The following is a 22,990-nucleotide window of genomic DNA, read 5'->3' on the forward strand; positions in this document are numbered from 1 at the left end:
TATTTTGCTGACTCATAGCTCAGAGTCCTCGTTTATGTTATTACAATAACAGCTCTATGGTTTAATAAACTGCAGAGTTACTAAATTGATTTCTGCAAAATAGTGCTAATAGACATTACTGTGTGAAAACTGTCCAGTCGAAACCAGTGGACACGCATGCGCACTGGAGCTGACGAGCCAGCGGCCATGAGCTGCTGATGAGAATGACAACATCGCTGGTGCACAAATTCAGCGAGCAGTAACCCAAAATCAAATGAACAGAACTCTCCAAGCGTCTCGAAGCCTCCATATATAGCACATTCCACTTCCTCACTATGCCGGTAAGTCGCCACGCCTTTTTGTATGATTTTTTTTTTTGTAGTTTTGTTTTGTTCGTAAGCAGGGTTCCTCCCTTTCTCTGTTGATGTGATGCTAACCCCGCTTAGCATTAGCATGTCAGTTATCGCAACTGTTTCGGGTTACAGAGATATGTTAAAGGCCTCTGACAACTGTCCGTTTCTTTTTTAAACGTTTTATGCGCTATTGGGTTTTATTTTACCATAATAGCTTTTATTTTAAGTTCGCTTCTTCCATGTAAAAATGTGTGACTATTCACACATTGCGGTTATTACTAGCAAACCAGCTGCGGTCAAAGCAAAGACCGTAATGTCGTTACCTAGCAACATCTTGTAACATTTTGACCCATGGAGGGTTAATTAAAACCTCTCAGATCTGATTGATTTATGCATCCGTCGTGTCTGCTTTAGATTGTTATGGGGTGTTTATGAGACGGTAATTGCAACCCTGATAAAAACGCCTAAAAAAGCTGCAAAATCTTCCATTTTAGCGGAATAATCTCGCAGTGAAAATGTTAGTAATCCAGCCTTTAATTTATGTGCGGACTGAAATCGCATGCTAAGAATTGCTGTAACGAAATCGGTACACAGTTGCTGTCGATGCAACAGTCATTTGCCAATGGAGCAGCACTTCACAGGACTGGAGCATACAGAGGAAAGGATTTTACACCATTTCTCCTTGGAGTCTGTTCCAGCACATGCGAATCAAATGAATGATTAAAAAAAGGGAAATCAAGAGGGGCAAACTTTTTCTCACCACTGTTTTTCCACAATACTTTTTCTGCATATCTCATATTTTCATTATGGATGCCAAAATGTTCCTGTGTGTGCATATGTGCATCCCATGCTATTTGTTAGCTATGCCGATAAGTCCATGTATTTCTTATTTTTATCCATTCCAGAGCAGTAAAGCTGAGAAACAGGAAGTCAGTGATAATGTCAAAGTTGTGGTCAGATGTCGTCCCTTCAACCAGAAGGAGAAGATGATGGCCCACAAGCAGGCCGTCAATGTGGACGAGATCCGTGGCACCATAACGGTGAACAAACTGGAGATCCCCCACGAACCTCCTAAGACATTCACCTTTGACACTGTGTTTGGGCCTGACAGCAAGCAGCTCGACGTCTACAACCTCACAGCCCGCCCAATCGTCGACTCCGTTTTAGAGGGATATAACGGTACAGTTTTTGTCCTTATAGAAACAATTTGTTTAATAAGCTCAGTTAAAGCATTGAAGTAGTTAACTTTCAATCGTTGCAGGGATTACTGTAGTGTAGCTTATAACAAGCACATAACAGTTCTTTTAAAGTAACTTCTACTTGATACTTTGTCATTTTCAATTTTCACAATCCATATTATTGGGAATGATGGAATTATATTCTTTGATTCCCCAATCCAGGCACAATTTTTGCATATGGGCAAACTGGCACAGGAAAAACCTTCACCATGGAGGGGGTGAGGGCGGTACCAGAACTTCGAGGGATTATTCCAAATTCTTTTGCTCATATTTTTGGACACATTGCCAAAGCAGAGGGCGACACAAGGTATGAAATCAGACTGCAGACAACATTTTTATTAGATCCCTTAACACATTCTATACATTACAATCACAAACATGGCCATATTTTATGTCATAAAGTTCTGCATAATTATCAAACTTTAAAAAAAAAGAAACATGGGTTTTTAAGGTTGTGCCAAGTCTTCTGTCCAGTGACTGCTGGACAGAACCCCTCCAATAGTTAGCAGCTATAGACGATGGACGGATGACCTTCAAAAAAAGTGTTAGAGGAAAGTTTTCAAATGAAGAGACCAACTTTATTACACTTTCTTCATTCCAAATTAGCTCAGGCTCGGTCACATTGGCCAGAGAGCATCTGTTAACTTCAGTTTATGTTGAGCCACAGAATGTAAATTGAGAGACTATTTACCTCATTGGGTATTTACCATTGAGGTAAATAGCCAATCTGAGAGTGATGGCTGCAGTCTACAAAATATACAATGCACTCTTCTGTTTTTTTGTAAAAATAAATAAATAAAACATAATAAACTTACCTTGCTGCACTACTACTAAGTGATGCAGCTGTATTTTCACTTTTTATACACTGTTTTGTGTTGGTCTAGCTCATAAAATCCCTGCAAAATACTGTGAATTTTTACTTAACAAGATGCTAAAGTACAGATGTATAAAGCATATCAATGCTTCTGCCAGATACTCTTGGGAAACAAACCTTAGAGCGTGATATAAACATGAACAGGAAACAGGAAATGTTGCTTGCAGAAACTAGGATAGGCATTGATGCCTTTTCTTGTGAACACTGGTTCACACAAACTACATGATTGAACTGAGCTAGGATTTTTTTTGACATAGGTGAACATCTCATATGCTTATTGTGGTCTACCCTCTTTAGATTGCAGCTGATAAAGACAAGAGTTTTTCACTGGTAGATTAACAGCTTTGACAGTCATTTTAGAAATATGACACAACTAAGTGGCTGGCAAGTTTTACAAACCAATACCGTGGAATTGAATCTATTTCTCGTAACTGCACTTAAAGTTGTAAAGTATGTGACAGTTTTGTTTTGAACAGTCGTGTTGTGTAAGTAAAGCATAAACATAAAGCTTTCCTGTTGCTAAGTTCTGAACATAATTTATCCTACTTGCTTGTTATAGTTAAACATGTCATTGTCTTGATGAGCTCAGGAGAAGTAAAGATTTTTCCCACATACTTATTAAATCCTACTAAATATACAGTGACAATACATTCTTGTTATGGGCCAGCTTTATTTCTTCCTCATTGAGATTGTGGGAGCAAAGCGAAAGCATTTATGTACACAGGGCTTTTTGAAAGGTTTCAAATGGGTACAATCCAGCATCAGCCTTTTTAAAATGTAATTTATTTCTATGTTTGTCTTCGACAGGTTTTTAGTTCGTGTTTCATACCTGGAGATTTACAACGAGGAAGTACGGGATTTGCTGGGCAAGGACCAGTTGCAAAGGCTGGAGGTAACAGGATATATAAATTTAGCCACTGATTATAAAGGTTTTGCAAAATGACTTGTCTTAAAAGGCACAGTTGTCTTTGCTAAACTCTAAATTTGGATTTGCAACTATTGCAGCTTTCAATGATAAAGATCTTTCTTTTTTTTGTAGGTCAAAGAAAGACCTGATGTTGGCGTGTACATCAAAGATCTGTCTGGTTATGTTGTAAATAATGCTGACGATATGGACAGGATTATGACACTCGGTCACAAAAACCGTAAGCACAACCACTGAATTGATAAGAAATCATGACAGTGACTGATCAAACACAAAAACCAGATATCAACTCTGTTTCTAAGAGAAATTCTGCTGTGGTCTGAGGTTCACATGGATCCAGACTGGGCATTGACGTCCTTATGCATTTGGTTATTTTTCTTGGGTGGGATAATGCCACTGCATAAAGTCTCAATGGTTATATCTGGCTGAATATCGGGTAATTTTTTCTGATAAAATTGATAGAGTTCCATTAAATTAATTTGTTTGCTGAAACTGACCCAGTTCTTGCAGCTTCTATACAGTCAAAGTCTGGTTCCGGTAAGGCTATTCCAAAAATGGAAACTTAGCCAGCTTTATCCATGCCAAGACCAGTTTCAAGGTGTGGTTAATGTGCTGGAGCACCTAGAACTATTCACGTTTTAACCATAACATCCAAACTGTCACCCTCATACGTTCGCTCCAGAATTCGACCAATGATATGTCGACTGTGGAGAAAAAAAAAATATGTATTTTTCTCAGACTAACTCTCCCTGCAGCTAAAGCTAAGTCTGTTAACCTTTAGCAGTGTGCATTTGGTTTTTAGATCTGCTTGCCTGTTTCACTTTCTTATTAGTAGCTTGACTTTTTTGCCTGAAGTATTCTGGCGTTCTTCTGGCCAATACAATGATGATTGTGCAAATCCATCAACATTATCAATATTATTTTAATTTTGTTTAAATACATTAAATGTATGCAAAACATTATTACAGACTAAAGATAATTCACTAACAGTGAAGCAATCAACATTTTTAATTAGTGTTAGTAATAGTTTAATCTATAGTAGTATGATGTCATGTTAAAAATATAATTTATTTATTTGCTGGGTTAACACATACACCAAATCCAGTTATTGAATTGCTTCGGGGAAAACGTAGAAATTTTATAACATGTCAGTGACAGGAGTGACCCATACTAAATGAGCATTAGGTTCAAAATTTCATGCTATGCTCTGGCACCTACTTTTTTAAAACCATTTCATTGAAAAAAGCCTCCATGATTTTCTCTTCTTGCACACAGCAGTGGTGGTGCAAGAGGGATTTTGTGTTTATTCTTCTGACTGTCATCAAAATTGAAGTTTGCTGCTTGTCGTGAAAAATGCTAAGGCGACATTGTGTGAAATGCACTGCATTCTTCTATTTGTGAAGTTAATGTGCATGAGGCGTCGAATTCCTTGTAATTTTTCCAAGCTGCAACAACAAATCCTGTTTTGCACACATGACATTGTTGATGTCATTTTCAGATATTTAGATATTGGAGGAGCAGTACTTTAAAATTTGAATGTCAAATTGAAATTGACCTTTTATTTTGGTGCAGGATCCGTCGGTGCTACAAACATGAATGAGCACAGCTCCCGCTCTCATGCTATCTTCACCATCACCATTGAGTGCAGTGAGAAGGGTGTGGATGGTAACCAGCATGTGCGCATGGGAAAGCTTCATCTCGTAGATCTGGCAGTAAGTATTAATAATAAAAGCTTTTTAAACTTGAACGAATACTTCTCAATAAGCCTCACTGCACATATTCTGCATAATCTTCACCAACTACCGCTTATTCTCAACAAACACAGGGTTCAGAAAGACAGGGCAAAACTGGAGCCACAGGTCAGCGTTTGAAGGAAGCAACGAAAATTAATCTGTCCCTTTCCACCCTGGGAAACGTCATCTCCGCACTGGTGGACGGCAAGAGCACTCACGTCCCCTACAGAAACTCCAAACTGACCCGTTTGCTTCAGGATTCACTGGGAGGAAACTCCAAGACCATGATGGTACAGCTTCAGTTTGAACACAATATTAGGAGTTTTTTTTTTATGTCATATGTCACATAGATTAATGGTAAGGCTGTGTTACAGTATTCTGATGAGGCTTTTTTGTCTGATTTAAAAGTACCATTTGAAAAAAAGAAACAAACCTTTAGGCAAGTTGTTTTTTCTACAGATATTAAAGGTATATTTCTGGATTGTATTTTTTTTATTGGTCTGATGTGATATTCCAATTTTATATGTATTGTTTTCATTAGTTGTCTGAGGAAAGTCTTTATACCTGTGTCTGCCTTAAAATTTTACACAGCATACCTTTCTCTACCAGTGTGCAAATATAGGTCCTGCAGACTACAACTATGACGAGACCATCAGTACCTTGCGCTATGCTAACAGGGCTAAAAACATCAAAAACAAAGCCAGAATCAACGAAGATCCCAAGGATGCCCTTCTACGGCAGTTTCAGAAAGAAATTGAGGAGCTCAAAAAGAAGCTGGAAGAGGGTAGGGTGCTAAATAATAACATATAGCATGCATGTTTTCTTCAGAGACTAAAATGTTTGTGCAACACTAGGTGAAGAGATTTCTGGCTCAGACGGCAGTGGATCAGAGGAGATGGATGAAGGGGACGATGATGCAGGAGCGGCAGGAGAAGGCAGACGGAGGAGGAGGGGTAAGAGTTGATCATGAATGAGCACAGATTGTGGAAAAAGTTAGACCACTTACATTTTTGTGCGACTAAAACAAAATCTTTTCTTACAGTTTAGTGTGCAGTTTTAGCACAAGAGTAGATAACCATCTACATGATTTGCATGTTACTTGTTTGATCCATTAACCGTGTTTTAATGCTAAGCAAGTATTCAGTTCCTAAGATCTGAATGAAGTCAAAGTTGTTTTGAGGTTTGATACATAGAGTGACTAGAGCTGCAATTATCCTTGTAGTTTGCTCATTCAGGAGTTCCCCTGGTATGCTCAACATGTACCAACTTAGTGGTGTGAAAATGAGCAAGAATTATTTTGTCGTCACAATAGAATTCCAGTTAGTTAGTTTATTTTTATTGCATTTTTTTTTTTTGTTTTAGATTTCTTTTGTGATTGTAGTTTCAAGTTGTTTCTCTGAGCTTATCGAATCTGCTGAGTTAGCAGTTTGCATGTCTGTACCTCCAGCTTTTCCACTTGCAAATTATTTTAGCTTTATTTTTTGTTCTTAAACTTATAATCACATTTTCCTTCAACTGTTTATGGTTTATCTTTCTTTCATGTTTCTGTCTTTGGGCTTTGGGGCTTCTTCTTTTTCAGACAGTTGTGATATCAGCAGAAGTAATAGTTCAGAATTTACCGACACTTCCTCAGTGCCACCGCCCACTGACGCCGACCTGCGGGATAGTAGTGAGTTGGAGTAGCCCTCTGCTCACCAACCAGCCTGCCCACAAATTATAGCCCTTTTCACACATGAAGCTTTTAATATGTTAAATCCAACGTGATATGTTTGCTGCTGGGAATATACATTCATTTGAATGCTTTATTTCTTTTTCTTGATTTTTCTTGACTTATATGGTTGTGTTCTCAAGTAGAAGAGACTTGGAGTAAAAATTTCTAGACTTAGACTTAGACTTAGAGACTTAGACTTAGACTTGACTTTATTGATCCCTTGGGAAGACTTCCTCAGGAAATTATAGTTACCAGCAGCTCACAGGCAAAAATGTGGCACACAGTAAGCATACACAAAAGAATACAAAAAAATACAAATTAAATACAAAACAAAGAATATAAATACAACACAAAAGGAAATTATAGCAAGTTTTGTAGCATGGCAGGTGCATAAAGATCTTTTGGGGAAGTTTAGTATCTTCAATCCCTTAAGTCTGTAGACAACAATCTCTTTAATCCAGTCGGTTGTCATATATGTGAGCTATACTTCTATGTCATTAATGCATGTGGTTCAAGATCTGTTAGATTTTTAGTAATACTCTAATAGCTAAAATGGTCTGGGTGATGAATAAGTAGGTGGTTTTCCTTAGGGGGTTTCCTGTTGCCTTGATGTCAAGTCTACAAGCTGAGTCAGAGACAGTATTTTTTCTTTTGCCATAGATGTCAGATAATATATAAAACTGTGAGCAATGGTACACAATGTTGTCACAGAGTTTTCTTCAAAGACTTTTTAAATTGTGTGACTGAAGCTTGATCTTAACCATATTTAGTCACTTTTTTGAGGATACTGCAACCAAATCAATGTAATAAAGTTCTGATACAGGCAGAAAATTTTAATCTGACCTACAAATAATTTATTTTGATTGATTACAAGTATTTTAAGAGTTGTCAAACATACAGGATAAAATCCAGCCCTGCACAGAGAGCTTTTAAAAAAGGACAGCAGCATTCTTGTTCCACATTGTTCCATGTATTCCTTACTTGTTTGTGGAAGTAATAATCATAATAATGGTTAACAAATACTGTCACAATTAAATAATTGTTTTGTTGAGGTTAGAAAAACAATGCAGCAGCTGCTCTTCGACAATATGTTTCAATAAAGTAAGTGTTGAAATGTAGAATATTATATCAAATACAAATTCAAATAAATTTATTAGTATATCATTCTTCAACAAAATACTAAAAAAATCAAATGGAAAAAAAAAGAATAAAATCTAAAAATATAACTAAATTACAACAAGAAATAAATGTTTATCAGGCTGTCATCAGATTGTCAGATTTTAATATTTCCAAGAGATCTTTGACTTTCTATAAAATATTTTCAATACAATTGTGTTTTAATTGACTTTTGTCTCTTTTAATCCACAGAGTTTCCACACAAATGAGTTGATTATATTTTATGTTTGCTAAGTATTGCAGCTGTCTGATTATTTGGTTCCATTTGCAAAGTGTAACTTTGTCAGTTTAGTTCTTCTGTGTCTATACATTACGGGCAGTAGAAAATCTGGGGCTCAGACACCCTTTGGGGTTTTCCTGCATGCAATTTTAACCCAAGCAGCACAGTAGTAGCTGTTGCAGAGATGAAACACAGAGGTCACTGACAGGCCAACAGTAAAGACAAAGAAGCTCAACTGGGTTGTCTTCATCTTTTTAGTGCAGTTTATGATGTCAGATATGTTGATCACTGTGATTATGTGCAGATGATCTGCAGCCAAATCAGTTGTAAAACATTTTGTTTTAATCACATTTATTTACCTAGACTAAGAAGATAAAATAACAGAAATTAATAAATATTACACAGAATTCATTAATAAGAGGTCAGTTGTAAGTTTTAGTTGAACCTTATTGTGTTTAGTATCTTGAATATTCACAATATCAAATAAAGCATCTGCACAAATATTTTATTTCTTAAATAATAAAAAGTAGAGGGTTGACACTTCATTGATCGGTTTCCATCCTTAAAGGACTTTTTATGATGACTGCAGTAAATGTGAAAGTCTAATTTATTTATTTTAAAAAGTCATTAAAATTATTTTTGCGGAAATTATTTAGGATTTATCCTAATCCCAGAATTATCTAAACTAATGATTACTGGCGGCGTTAGGCCTGGTTCAAATGTAGATAAATACTAGACCATTTGTGCTGTTACTAAAAATGCAGGAGTTTATGAAACTCATATTAAAGAGTTGGGCGGCTAAGACATATCTTTGAGTATTGAACATAAAAATAATTTCTGTCCTTTGTAGGCAGTCTATCAGAGAACATTTTCAAAATCATTTCCAGAGTTAAGAACATGTGTAAAAAGGGCTTTGTCTTTTCCTCCTGTCTTTATCATTCCTGTATTATCACAGCACTGCTCCTCACCTTTCTTTCATTTTTATTACACGGATATTAAAAGTGTCTCCAAGGTTCCTGGAGTGACCCACTTTGCAGATTTCTGTCCGACTTATCTGCTCAGAAGCAGTAAATCTTTCTAAGAATGAATACTTCTGTGAATGCATCACCCAGAACTTTTGTTTCACATTTTATCTAACTGGTTACTCCTTTGACATCATAAAGAGCTTTAGCATGAGCATTGTCTAACCAGATTGTCAGCTCTCATCTCTAACTTGCTCTTTTATGGGTAACGTTTGGCCCTAACCTTAAAAATGCAGTTTGCCCACATCTTGTTTCGTTATGTATAGCTAAATTCATCTCTCTTGACTGGCGTATAGTTGGTTTTGCTGAAAGTTCACGTCAGTATTTGTTTTACTGTTTGACCTCTTATTTGGTGCCCTTCTCCATACACAACTTTCTAAATCACTTTGTAATGCATTGTTTTTTTTTCTCTCTCTCTCTTTCTCTCTCTCTCTCTCTCTGTCTTCCTGTTGCAAATGATGCCCGTTTGACTCACTTTATACCTCTTTATTCAAGGCCAAAGAGGTTGGTGTTGAAAAATAATAAAGCCCAGATGGTTCTAAGTCATGTCGCAAACGATAGCAAACAATTTAAGGAGTTTCAGCTAATGCTGTAGCTTACTCCGATGGAATAAGAGACAATTATAGTAACATTTTTCTGTGATGTAAAACAGGAACCAAAGATCGGTTTTTATTTTCATCTTCATGACAGTCACGTGTTGAATCTCTCACTTAATACACTTCTTTTGGAAAAAAAAGACTTTACACATTATTAACTTGAACTTTGATGTAGTTTATTGAGATTTTATGTGGAAGACCAACATGAATTCCTTCACTTTGAGGTTGAAGGAATTGTTTAGAGGTACACAATATGTCGATTCATAATTGTCATAAGAGTATTAGAGTGAGGAATGTTGCGGTTATGCAGGAATGCATGGATGCAATATTTAGCAGGATGTTATATTTTAAGTGCTATGCATGCAAATTCTGCCTCTCAATAACATTTTGGACCTATTGTGTACACTTTCACTTTCCTTGATTCCCACAATTAATGTATGTCTTTTAGTTGTGCAGATGCTAAAGGTCAGAGTGTCTGAATATTGGGACAAAAGAATGGATATACACCCATTGTGTATATTCAGTTATACATGCAAAAGATTTTTAGTTGTAACTGTAATGAAAGGTGAGCAACAAAATGCACGCCTTAGATTTATTCCTTTGTAAAATATTTTGAAAATCAAGCATGATTTTTCTTCTACTTCACAATTCTGCCCTTTATTTTATCACATAAAATCCCAATGACAGTATTCATAAAGGTTTGTGATTGTAAAATGACATAATGACATTACAAATTTATTATTGCGCATTATCATTCCCCTAAAAGAACAACAAATCCATCCTTTAGCATCCATTACACCACCGTCATTTCATGACGGTGGTGTAAGTAACTGGAACTGTGCAAACTATGAATACTTTCTAAGAAGTGTCTGAGAGACTTTGATTATATTCTCTGTTCTCGTTTTAGGAAGAAAGAAGGTTTCTCCAGACAAGATGGTGGAGATGCAGGCAAAGATCGAGGAAGAAAGAAAGGCTCTGGAGGCCAAGCTGGACATGGAGGAGGAGGAGAGGAACAAGGCAAGAGCAGAGCTGGAGAAAAGGGAGAAGGATCTTCTTAAAGCCCAGTGAGTCACAAAACTTAAAAATCATACATGGTTATTGAGGTCAAATGTGAACCGTTTTTAATATGTTTTAGACAGGAGCATCACCTCCTGCTAGAGAAATTGTCGGCTTTAGAGAAGAAGGTGATTGTAGGTGGAGTGGATCTTCTCGCTAAGGCTGAGGAGCAGGAGCGGCTCCTGGAGGAATCGAACAATGAGCTTGAGGAGCGTCGCAAACGAGCAGAACAGTTACGCAAGGAGCTGGAAGAGAAAGAGGTATGATCTGCTGCAAACCAGCTCACTGGTACCAAACCACTTTGGTTGACAGATGACTTGCATTATGACTAAGATCTTCTCTATCTGATACAATTATTGGATTTATAAATAATTGGTGGTATACAGCTTCTATCTAGCCTGATAGACCGATAAGAACAATCCGATTTTGAATGTTATGGGCAACAAGTACCCAAACAAAATTCTTGCAGCTTTTATGTAAAATCTACTGTTGGTCACCAAGTGCAAGCTGTGCAGGATATGAGACCACAATGCTTACAGCAGACAGAAAAGCTGAATCATTGTGGTTATAAATAAGGTTACCTCTCAGACTCAGATTCTCACATCCTTAATGTACTTGCATTCTGTGTTGGTATTATCCCATCAGCTCACACTGACACGGAATTTGGCTTTCGTTTTCTTTGTAAAAGAATCTTCTTAAACTAAACCGTACGTACCGTGGGTACGGATTGGACTTGATTAGGAAGGGCACACATTTGTCTATATAAGACCTCATAGTGTATGTCAGCACAAATGAGAATCATGAGGATGAAAGAACTGGCCAAGGAGCTCAGTGACAGAAATGTGGCAAGGCACAGATCAGGCCAAGATTACAAAAGAATTTCTGCAACCTTAAATGCAAGAAGTATGGGACGACCAGAACTCTTCCTAGACTTTGCCTTCCAGTTAAACTGAGCAATTGTGGTGAGAGAGGAAGAGAAGAACCCAAAGATCACTGTGAATGAGCTCCAGAGAGGCAATAGAAAGGTCCACAATGTCAACTATCACTGCTGCTCTCCACCAGTCAGGGCTTTATGGCAGAGTGGCTCGATGGAAGCCTCTCCTCAGTGCAAGACATAAGAAAGCTGCATAGTTTGGCAAAAAACACATTAAAGTTTCCCATACTATTAGAAGTAAGATTCTCTGGGTTGATGAGATGAAGATTGAACTTCAAGGATCTGCAAGAAAGAATAACAGAGGATCACCAAATCCAGGTGTGAGAAACTTGTTGCATCATCCCGAAGCAGATTTATTTATGTCGATACTCGCTCGAAAGGGTGATTCTACTCAGTACTGAGAAAAGGGCCTCAATACTTCTGACCATGTGCTATTTCAGTTTTACTTTTTTCATAAATTTGCAAAAATATTCACATTTTTATCTTGTCAAGTTGGGATGCTGAGTGTACATTAATAATATGATCTGTTTTGATTTTATCAAATGGCTGTAGAGTGAAAAATTTAAAGGGGTCTGAATACTTTTCATACCATCACTATATGTTACAATGTATACTATATTGTACTATATGTTTCTGTACAACAAATGACCTTTCTCCCTTTATAAACAGCAAGAACGTTTAGATATAGAAGAGAAGTACACAAGTCTGCAGGAGGAAGCTCAAGGAAAGACCAAAAAGCTGAAGAAAGTGTGGACCATGCTAATGGCTGCCAAATCAGAAGTAAGTCCAATAAATAAAAATAATCTGAAAGTGAATTGAATTGTCTGCATTGGAATAATTTCAATTAATGTAATGTTAAACTTTAGCTCCTATCCTTAGTTAATTTACTCTAGATCCTATTTTAGTACTTTTTTTTCACTTGGGATTACAAGAATGTCAAATTTGTTGTGGAGAAACATCTTTGACGTGACTTGAAATGAGTTTGTTGAGGGCAGATTTTTTTCCCCCTTTTTATGCCTCCTGTGATCTCGAGGTTCATACGTTTGACGTTACTCACATTTACCTTGGTTACTGATCTCCCCTGCCTCTGAAGCAACAAGACACCTCCATAGAGATGGTGACAGAGATGCTATCATCTCAGGCCTGCTGCCACTTGAGCACTTTGCTCATAAAGATACCATTCATCCAGTGGCACACAGAGTTCTGTTCCACTGACTGTTCTTGAAGATCTTTGAAATAGTTTAAGTTTTTAAAAATATGACAAATCCTCATCCAAAATATTGACGGGCCTCTGCTTTGATCACTTTGCAACTTAATTTCTCTGAGCTGGTATAAACTCAGTAAGAGGGAATTTTAACCAAGATAGAAACCCATAAAACTTAGATACTGCAATAATAAGCTGCTGCCTTGTTTGCTGTTCTTTTTGTTTTATGATCATTGTTCACTGTTAGCTCTTCTGTTTTTGAAGCAGATCTTTGTGAATTGACGTGTCAATATTTTATGGGATCTTAAACTCAATTCAAGAAATACCTTTGGTTAGTTATTAATGACTCCTATTTATTGTGAGCTTTATTATTTAAAATATGCTATCTTGAAATTGATAGAAATTAGTGTTTCTTTCAAAAACGTCACTTGCACATAACCATAAATAACAGAAAATACATCAATTCATTTCACAGGGTCTATCCACAGATAAATTCATTTTACTGTCAGTGACAATGGAACATTTTTTCACAATGATATTTTTTTTTCTGATGTATTAATCAGATGGCAGATCTGCAACAAGAGCATAACAGAGAGATTGAAGGCCTCCTGGAAAACATCCGCCAGCTGAGTCGAGAACTGAGGCTCCAGATGCTCATCATAGATAACTTTATTCCCCAGGAGTATCAGGTCTATGTTGTTGTTTTTTTCTTTAAGGTTATCATTTTATACATACTGCAAAAATGTTACATATTCCTGTTCTTCAACTTAAAAATGTTTGCATACCACAAATTAATATGTAGTCCATAATCTGCCATTTAAAGTGTGAAATATATACAGTGTCACTCTGAGCCAGACAAAAAGAAAGGATATTTACAAATGTTATTTAAAAACTTAAGTTATAGTTTTAACAGTTTTTATATTAGCATGTTTTACACCTTTAAATGCGATTAGAGGGGCATGTGTTGATACCAGCCCCAGTCGAGCTTGACTGACGTACGCCGGCACACACACATGAATACACTGCAGCTAGAGGACAATTCTCATGCACAGTGGGCTTGAACCAGAGCAACCTTGAAGTTTGTTAGTTCAAGAAAGTGTAAAAAAGAAAAAGAAACAATCAGAAACTAAAATGATTTATTGTTTCCTACACTATGCGAGGCAGACTGTGGTATTTTACTTTGAGTGAAAATCTGACCTAGTTTCCACTTCCTAAAAATATTCTCTTGTTTTTTTGTAGGCGATGATAGAAAATTATGTCCACTGGAATGAAGATATTGGAGAATGGCAGCTGGTGAGTTGAGATTGCACAGTCGTGCAGTTGGATTAAAATCTTGATTTAATCTTTGTTTGGAATTTATTTTTTCAGAAATGTGTGGCTTACACTGGCAATAATATGAGAAAACAAACCCCAGTGCCAGACAAAAAAGAAAAAGATGTGAGTTCCAGAAGTTTGTCACCAATAACTAATCATCTGGATGTTTAGTTGTCATTGAGGTGCAATATTGACTCTTTTCATACTTGTCTTCACCACTTTTAGCCATTTGAGGTGGATCTGTCCCACGTGTATCTGGCATATACAGAGGAGAGCATGCGGCAATCACTGATGAAACTAGAGAGGCCCAAAGCCTCTAAAGGCAGTAAAAGTGGCAGACCGAAGACCGGCCGAAGGTAAATTTGCCCCAAAGCAGACCTTATGTTTCATGCACCACCAGACTCTACTCTTCAGAAACCTTTGCTATTTTTATTTCTCTAGGCTCGTTGTTTTAAAATACATTTTTGTTCTTTAGGATATTAACAAAAATACACAAATTATAACTTACACAGTACAAAAATTATAAAAGGTTAATTCAGCGTGTATGCTCAAAACTTTTCTCTCCACAAGAATCACCCTTCTGTTTCAACACTGACTTAGAATATGAAGCCTTTTTTCCTGCTGTTTTTTTCAAATCAGAAAGCCATTTCCTGACATGATCGCAGTTTCTGCTTCACTTTTTTTATTTGCACTTGAGCATCTTGTCTATTTTAATTCTTTCTTGAGCATCTTAAACAGTTGAATCCATTCAACTCATGCTGAGACCGAACCAGTTTAACCCCAAGTCTTTATAAACCCAACCATACTCATAAAAAAACAAAACAAAAAGCAGCTGTTCAATAAATTTTCCCATGTCTGCATAATAAAAACTATGTAGTGATAGTGTAATTGAAAACTAATTACAGGGTTAAAATCTTTGTTTGAAGTGATGTTTATACGTCTACTTGCTTGCTTGATTAAGCGATTAACTGTCCAACTGATTTACTGGTAGTGATGAAACCCATCATATCTGATAATAGATAATAACATGCATATGTTGCATCAGTGGTGTTACCAGAATTTCACCCGCCTCATTTTAAACTTTGTTGTAACTCTTCCTGTTTTTGTTTTTTGTTTTGTTTTTTCACCATTTTACAGCATTTTGAATTTAGTATTTTTATGATCTATTTCAAACAAAGCGCTGCTAAATATTATTATAGTTGTTGATGCCTCACATCTTGTTTTTACTTCCATTTTATCTATGTAAATTTCAACTTTTTCTTTCTTTGCTGTTGAATAAGAATTTTTTTTTTTTGTGCAGCTGTTTCGGAAGCCTATACATCCTTACATTTTTTGTGTGCGTTTGTTAAAATTATGCAAAAGCCTGATCAGAATTTGTGATACGGTGCTGTTCTCAGAAATCAGGAAACTTAAAGCGACCCAAGGATGTTTGATAACAATAATCACGCACTCATCTCTCCACAGGAAAAGATCCGCAAAACCCGACACAGTGATCGATTCCCTTCTGCAGTGATAATGTGGAGGTCAACATTTCACTACTGCTTCACCTTGACTTCAGCTTTGATGTAACGTAAAAGACATATTTAGTCCTGCTTATGGTCGAACAGTAATAGATTTTGATTGCACACTGCATAAGATGGTAAGGTTTTAAATGTGATCAAGCAGCACCTTTATTAGGAGAACAACCACTTGAAAATAGGACAATGAAAGACAATATGGTTGAAGCAGTGTCTTGCAACTATTCAGGCCTCTTCTACTTTTTCACATTTTGCCACATTGGAACCAGAAACTTCAATGTATGTTGTTTGGATTTTATGCGATACACCAACAGAGACAAGTGCATAACTGGGAAGCGTAATGGAAGCGACACATTGTTTCTAAGATTCCTCACAAAGAGAAACCTGAAAGTGTGGTGTGCATTTGTATTCAGAGCTTTCAGGGTTATGTCTCAAATGGCTTTGTATGGATTGACACCACTCACCTGGTGCGACTTTGTGAATGGTGTGTTTAAGATTATGAGCAGTATTAGTTTTTCACATAAATTAGCAATTTCCAGGGAGGTCACATAGCTCTCTCCGTTTCTTTTTGTTAGCTGGATCCTCTAAATGGTTTGCGACAAACTGCAACAGGGCTTTATTTCAGCAGTGGTATTCAAAGACCAGACCTGTGAAGTGTGCAAGTAAACGGCATGCATGCCTGACAACAGGGTCTTCCAACTGAGCTGTGGAGCTTTGCAGCTCCTGCAGAGCCACATGAGACTTAATTGTTAACATTGTTCCTTCAGAAAGCAGCTTCATATTAAGTCAGATATAGATGGGCTTCGTTTTATACCGTGGTGACTTCTGTAGTTATGTTGCATTTTATCTTGGGATATCAGAACAAAAGTGGATGAAAACAAATGCACGCCACACTTTTTAGAAACTGTAACATTTCCTTTCCATTTTTAATAGTCAGCATTTTTGGATTGTCTATGAATAATTGAACGTTTTTTGTTATATCGGGACAAAATGAGAACTGGTCCAAGAAGAGTGAAGAGTTTTGCAAGGCACTTCAGTCAGATTGTTTAAAATGAAATTACGACACTGGCCTAGAAACAGCAACACCTTTACAAGTGTCTTGTTAACACAATTATCTCAGAAATTAAACTTTGACTGTTTTGCTTCTCATAAATGGACATATTTCTGTTCAATGAAAAACTGAATACATTCTAATCGAATTCTAATTAGTTAAATTATTCTAATGCAGAAGCAAGAAAGCGCTTTAAGTTCAACTGAAGCGCATAAAACTTTTTAATCTTTTCTTTTTTAGGTCAGAAGCATTAAGGGCATGCATGCCGTTGAGCTCTTATGTCTGTACCATTTCCTCCACTTCAGTCAACTTTATTTTCAACACTTGTTGTGATGCACCATAAATGTATGTATCTGTATCCCGTATGCACTTCTATGACTTTTTTTTATGTTTTGGTCTTTAGTGGATGTAAGCTAGTTTTTTGTGTTGTTAAAATGTGTGTCAAATGTTTACGCCAACAAACATCTGGATTTTATTTAATAAATTATTCATGTCTGATCTCAGGTTGTCGTTGTGTAGTGATGTCACAAAGCAAAGTTGTGCTTCCAGCTTTCTCTATGAAATTATGCCTGTTAATTTAAAGATACTACTCTGGGCTGATTTCAAGATTTTGAAAAAAGGTTTGCATAACACCTTTATTGTCACATTTCAATTTATTTTTGTCAAGGCATTTCATCTACAATAGAAACTCAAAATAAATATAAAAAAAATAAATATTACATTATTATAAATAACTTGGACAAGGTGCATAATACTTCATGGGGTGCCTTCATCTTACAGACTTGTGACAATGTCGGACACGGTTCTCTGCGCACTGGCTCACATTTGTAAGAAAGTCAGGTAGTGGATATCTAGTCTTGAAAATCAGGTTGCAGTGGATCTTGTGTGTCTGAAACAAAGTCAATTTGACAAATTTAGCTCCCAAAAATAAACACACATTCAATTTATCTCAAACCAGAATTAATTTAGGAAAAGGCTATTTAGTTCAGCATTCATATTAAATACACTGTAAAGTCTAATCTATTTAGATTGCATGCAAATTATTCTGTACCATGTTGTTGTAACGCTGCAGGGCCCTCTGTAGGCCTTCAAGATCGTGTGGAGAGACATTCATTAGCTCAGTAATGTTACCAAGAGCCATCTTTGCCAAACAGAAGAACTGGTCCTATAAAGTATAAGAATCAGTGTTAAAAGTAGTCAACAGTTCAGACTTAGAGAATCATTCATGGTCTTTACATCATAACTCATTCAGATCAAAAGAAAAGGAGTGTAGATTTTGGGGGGGGAATGTAAAAATAAGGTACTAAACTCTGAAGTCGATAAAGAAACAGATTCCCATGTTATTTGTTAAATTGAGAATTGTAAAATCTTACATTTAAAGGGCATTAACCTCTTTCTTTCATTTTACCATTAATCTATATGTTGCATCATGACAAAATTTGTAAAAGTTTAAAGATGTCAAAGATCACTGTGACACAAATACCGCCTTCTAAAAAAATTAACAATTTCCACATACCGTACATTTGTCTAAATGAGTGTTTGGCACCCATCCGCTTGGGTTCTAAAATAAAAACAGAATTGCTTATTGTCAATCAGACCTGGAAAAAAAACTCTTAGTAAGTGATTTGTAGTATTCTTACCAGTTTTAACAGATGCTCAGAACGATTCTTAATGTGGCCCAGAATGAGACACTTCTCTTTGTTTGGATCGTTTTGCACAGATGCTGAATAGACCACCACGACCATCACACTAATAAATACGGAGCACTGAAACGCAGAGGTGTTCATGTCTGTCTCTGAAGAAGAAGCTATTGAGTCAGCTCTGTCAGGTTCAGCAGAAGAACTCGATTCTCCTGCATACTGTCAAGACTGCTACTTATATCGGTGTCACGTCACTGTGGTCGATAACGTCAGAAAGGGAAACGCCAAATTGGGACAGGATGATGATGAAGTCTTATCTGGCTTACTTACTTTCCACTATAGACTTTTATATTTACCAAGAAATTTACGCCTCCAATTTCTGCTATTCAGGAATGATTGGCCGCCTTCATTTAGATGTGCAAAATGACTTAAAACTCACTGCTAGTATGAGAAATTAAATGAAGATCCTCTTGAAGCTTTTAACAAAAGCCAGAACACACACCTTGAAACAAACTAATCACGTGACAGTTATTCTAAGAGCACCTTTATTGAAGAGATATTAGTTTACTACTAAACTAAGAAATTCTTTTCCTGTGTGACATGACAAAATGACTGGTGTGTAGGCACATGGAAAATAATTAGAGGCGATCTTTAAACTTGAACCCACGCATTAGTAAAGGGAAAATGTGACAGAAGAAAAAAAATTCCTGTTAGTGTCAGTTTATGCATGCTTCTGAATCTGGGGACCTGCCTTTTGTTAGAGTACAGAAATGTTACTTGATGCTGTGCACAAATTGGTGGTAGATGAAAAATATCCAACAATCAAAGAGAATAAAAACAAATACTTGCAAGTATTCTGATATGATTATTACCCAGCTGAAGTTGCAACACTTCATCGCTTTTTTGTTACGCTGGAAATAGAAGTCAGCCTGAACTGATTGACATCGAAAGCAAAGGGGCCAATCAGTCTGACTTGAGACTATGACCTGAAACTATAAAGACTGATATCTCTGCAGAATCTAACATCCACCTTACCACACTCCACCACTTCTGATAAAGCATACGTGCACTTTTGCAGCACCAAGTGACAACAGTTTGAGCTCCACCTGGAGGCAAATATTAAATTAATCAAGACCTACAGCAGTTTATTTAAAACTATGACGCAGGACAGGCTGGAAAAGCCCTCGAAACATTTAGTGACTGGAGGCTGTGAAATACAGTACATTTACTTTTTCTTTTTTTTTTTTCAAACTTAAATGTTTCTGATCAAGCAATTTTTAATTCCAGACCAGTGTAATCTGAGTAGATAGGATAATTTATTAAGGGAGAAAAGATGTCGTTACGACCCAAGGTCTAGGACTTCAAGGGTTGGCAACGTAAAAATGTTTACAGAGAAAAATATAAGGTGGAATTTAAAATGAAACAAAGAAATGTTTCAAATTACACTTTAACCCAATTAATATTCAAAAACAAGACTGACGAAACTAAATAAGGGAGCGTTCAAGTGTAGCTTCAGCAATTACGCAACCAAGCAAATCAGTCTAAAACTAAAAACAACCCAAAAGAAAACACTAAAGCAACAACAAACTTTCCAAACACAAGCTTCTAGATTGAAATGGAGTCGGCCAGTTTCAGAATCAATCTGCTAGACAAAGTAAAGTGGGTCAGCAGGACAAAAATACTCAAAAGCTGTCCTAAACAGTCTTCAAAAAGGCTAACAAACAAAGCGGCAGTCAGCTGCACAAAGCCTCTTCCTAAAGCTGAGTTCATGAGCATTTTATAGGGTGCAGGTGGACCTCATCATTGTCTGATTGGGTTGGTGATCTTCAGCTGGTCCAAGGGGGTTGCTTTTCTTCAGCCTCCAGCAGCCAGTGTGCAGACTGTGCTGCCACGTCTGAATCTGCAAAAACAAAGAGACTGCACATCCTCTGGAGGCCAGGGGCCTCAACAGGTGTTCACTTCCTTCCCTTTTTAAGTCATGAATTAACTTGGAGGTTCTGTAGTTTCAGGTTCAACTTTTTGTTGTACATTTCCATAACTGAAATTTTCCTTCATCAAAATGAAAGTTGTGGATATCCAGAAGAGTTGTCCTCAGAATTTCAGATCCCTCAAAGTCCTTCTTCCTTGGATGAATGCCATCATTTTCCCTCTCTTGTCTTGGACAGCAACCCAGGTAAAACACTGCTAGCATTGTCTCTGTTTTAGGAGTAGCTTGACACAAGGAATGTGACATGCAGCCTTTTTGTAGGATCGTCTTTACACTCTGGCTCTTGATATGCTGACCCCAACCCCAGTGCACCTAAAGGTTTTCTTCCTCACATTTTTGTTTCCAAACTGTTTGTACAATATACAAGCTTTGTCAGTGGTCTTTCTGTCACTCAGGGTGACCTAAAACCACCATGGTTTAGTTGACACAAATAAAGAAAAAGTAAAAAAAAAAGAAGTAACAAAATAAAATGGGAATGTCCCAGTAATGCTGAAATGAGTGGGCATCCCTCTGATAACATACCATAAAAAATAGACTGTGATTAATATATTTCAAAACTTTTTCCACCTTTAATTTGATATTTTTCCTGTTCAAGCTAACTTAAAAAAACACAAGTGTTAAAGGACAAATGTTAAAAATGAAATAGCTACAGTAACCCGTTTCATAAAGTTTGCAAACATTTAGCAGAACGAATCAAAAGCTTGTGTGCATGCATGTAGAATGTTTTCTGTTTAGAGGGAAACAAGCTCAACTTCTGGGCACCATCTCCACCATTTGGCATATCGAAACAACTCTAAACATCACCAAAAAGACCATGGGGACAGATTGATTTAGGGTCATTTTTCTTCCGATGGAGCAGGTTTAAAATGCAAAACAGTTCTGACCTATACCTTTGTGAATCAGCTTGAAATGTGAAGGTAAAAAAAAAAACCTTCTCATTTTCAGCATGTCTGTGAGTCCCTGCTTCAAAAAATACACTGAAAAACGTCATGAATGTGGCTTGTATCTGTGTATGACCTTCATTAAAAGTGAGTCATTTTTCAGTTCTCCATCAGCAAGGTAAAAATACATGATTTGCTCATGATAGTTTAGCTGGTGTCTTAGCAAGGGGTTTCTCAGATTGAATGGGACTTCCAGCACTTTGAGGATCTCAGATCACTGGGTGCAAGTCTAAAAACAATAGAGGACATGATATGTCCATGAAAGAACGCCTGTTAAGTACGAATGACTGAGAAAAGGACGACTGCGAAACCCGGCTTGATTCGCTACTCTATTGTCAGAGTTTATTGTGTGACAAATGGACTTTCCTTATCCAAACAACACTATCATCTTTGCTCTACTTTCAGTGGGAGCTTTTGCTTCCTTTGGGCTCAGCCAATCACATCCTCAGAGCCCCGGACGCTGCCAGCCAATAGGAACACTCGCGCGGTTGAGACTGGATGCGCCATTTTACTGCGTCCACAGTCATCCGGCAAGATGGTCCCTTGCTTTGTTTCTTCTCAGCGGAGTTATTTCGGCTTTTAGCCCTAAATTTTAGCTTCCACACCATCGAAATTTAGTTCATTGGATTTAGCGGGGTTTGCTGAAGTAAAACAGTACTTCGCTGCGGTACGTCAGGAAATGACGACTGCTGGAAGCAGGTATGGGGGTTGTTTATCCTGTTTGTTTTAGACGAGCCATCTTTGCATTGATTAGTGTGTTGGCTTCGTTAGCAGCAAGCCGGGCCATGGCAGCCTAGATGCTAGTTAGCACGCTAGGCTAACTGTGTGCTAACCGTTAGCTGCGCAGCCGGCAACACTGAAGTCCACAGACATGGAGGCTTGAACGCCTGCGTGCATACACCCGAAATGTAGCTTAATACAGCAAAAAAACGCTTTCACGTCAATTATTAATGAAATGTCTGGGTTTGTATTGCAATGTCGACAGCTTAATGCAGCACAGCTAGTCAGTGTGGATGCTACACGGTAGTTTCAGGCTGCAGGGCGCGGGTTCGTAAGATGTTATGTTCACATAAAGGAAGGGAAGGCCTGGATGCATGCCCATGCAGAGGACCTTGCATGCAGAACCACCAGTGCAACAGGGCCAGTCTCAAATGAGCCGAGGAAATTCTGTGTTCAGTCTCGACCAAGTGCTCAACGCGCAAATTGACTCGACGTCACGACGGTCATGAGTTTCTGGGCTGTCAAAACTGGAAGATGTTTTTAGTTGGAGATGAATACGCTGCAAACGACGGAAGAGCAGAAAACCAGGCCTGAACTTAAATTTTAATCATAACAATTACATTTTCGATCTAGCAATTGATAGTTGCTGTCATCGAATGCCATGCAAAGTAGGTTGATGGTAAACAAAATGCAATCAAGTAGTTTCTACTGTAAGACACTGGATAGAAACTTGACGTACATGTAGAATATAAAATCTTTTTGATTATAGTCAAACTGGGAACGTCCCAGTAATTTGATT

The 22,990-nt window shown here is 37.3% G+C and overlaps 2 protein-coding genes across 6 annotated transcripts in view; both read left to right on the forward strand.

Moving 5' to 3' along the window:
- The first annotated feature begins 170 nt into the window (after window positions 1–170).
- Window positions 171–17,406, forward strand: kif3a (kinesin family member 3A). 4 transcript variants are annotated; one of them, XR_008606258.1, is made up of 19 exons: window positions 171–320; window positions 1,238–1,511; window positions 1,733–1,877; window positions 3,252–3,336; window positions 3,484–3,589; window positions 4,942–5,081; window positions 5,195–5,392; window positions 5,712–5,886; window positions 5,957–6,055; window positions 6,682–6,771; window positions 10,735–10,891; window positions 10,963–11,143; window positions 12,487–12,597; window positions 13,585–13,710; window positions 14,261–14,314; window positions 14,390–14,458; window positions 14,561–14,691; window positions 15,800–15,900; window positions 17,144–17,406. XR_008606258.1 is itself a non-coding variant. In XM_055034418.1 (19 exons), the coding sequence occupies exons 1-18, from the start codon at window positions 315–317 to the stop codon at window positions 15,846–15,848; spliced, it is 2,196 nt and encodes a 731-aa protein (XP_054890393.1). In that variant the 5' UTR covers window positions 171–314; the 3' UTR covers window positions 15,849–15,858; window positions 17,144–17,406. The 4 variants fall into 4 exon arrangements, 3 of the variants coding, with proteins under 3 accessions (XP_054890393.1, XP_054890392.1, XP_054890394.1); XM_055034418.1 differs by having other exon boundaries at window positions 15,800–15,858; XM_055034417.1 differs by having other exon boundaries at window positions 15,800–17,406.
- A 4,591-nt stretch (window positions 17,407–21,997) lies between these two features.
- Window positions 21,998–22,990, forward strand: part of atrx (ATRX chromatin remodeler) — a 32,546-nt gene continuing 31,553 nt past the window's right edge. For both annotated transcript variants that reach the window (XM_055034047.1, XM_055034048.1), the window contains exon 1: window positions 21,998–22,170. The gene's annotated coding sequence lies outside the window, so the exon portion shown is untranslated. The remainder of the gene's footprint in view (window positions 22,171–22,990) is intronic.

This window comes from Poeciliopsis prolifica, unplaced genomic scaffold (genome assembly GCF_027474105.1).
Source record: "Poeciliopsis prolifica strain line A6 unplaced genomic scaffold, Auburn_PproV2 SCAFFOLD009, whole genome shotgun sequence".
In the NCBI taxonomy this organism is placed as follows: domain Eukaryota; kingdom Metazoa; phylum Chordata; class Actinopteri; order Cyprinodontiformes; family Poeciliidae; genus Poeciliopsis; species Poeciliopsis prolifica.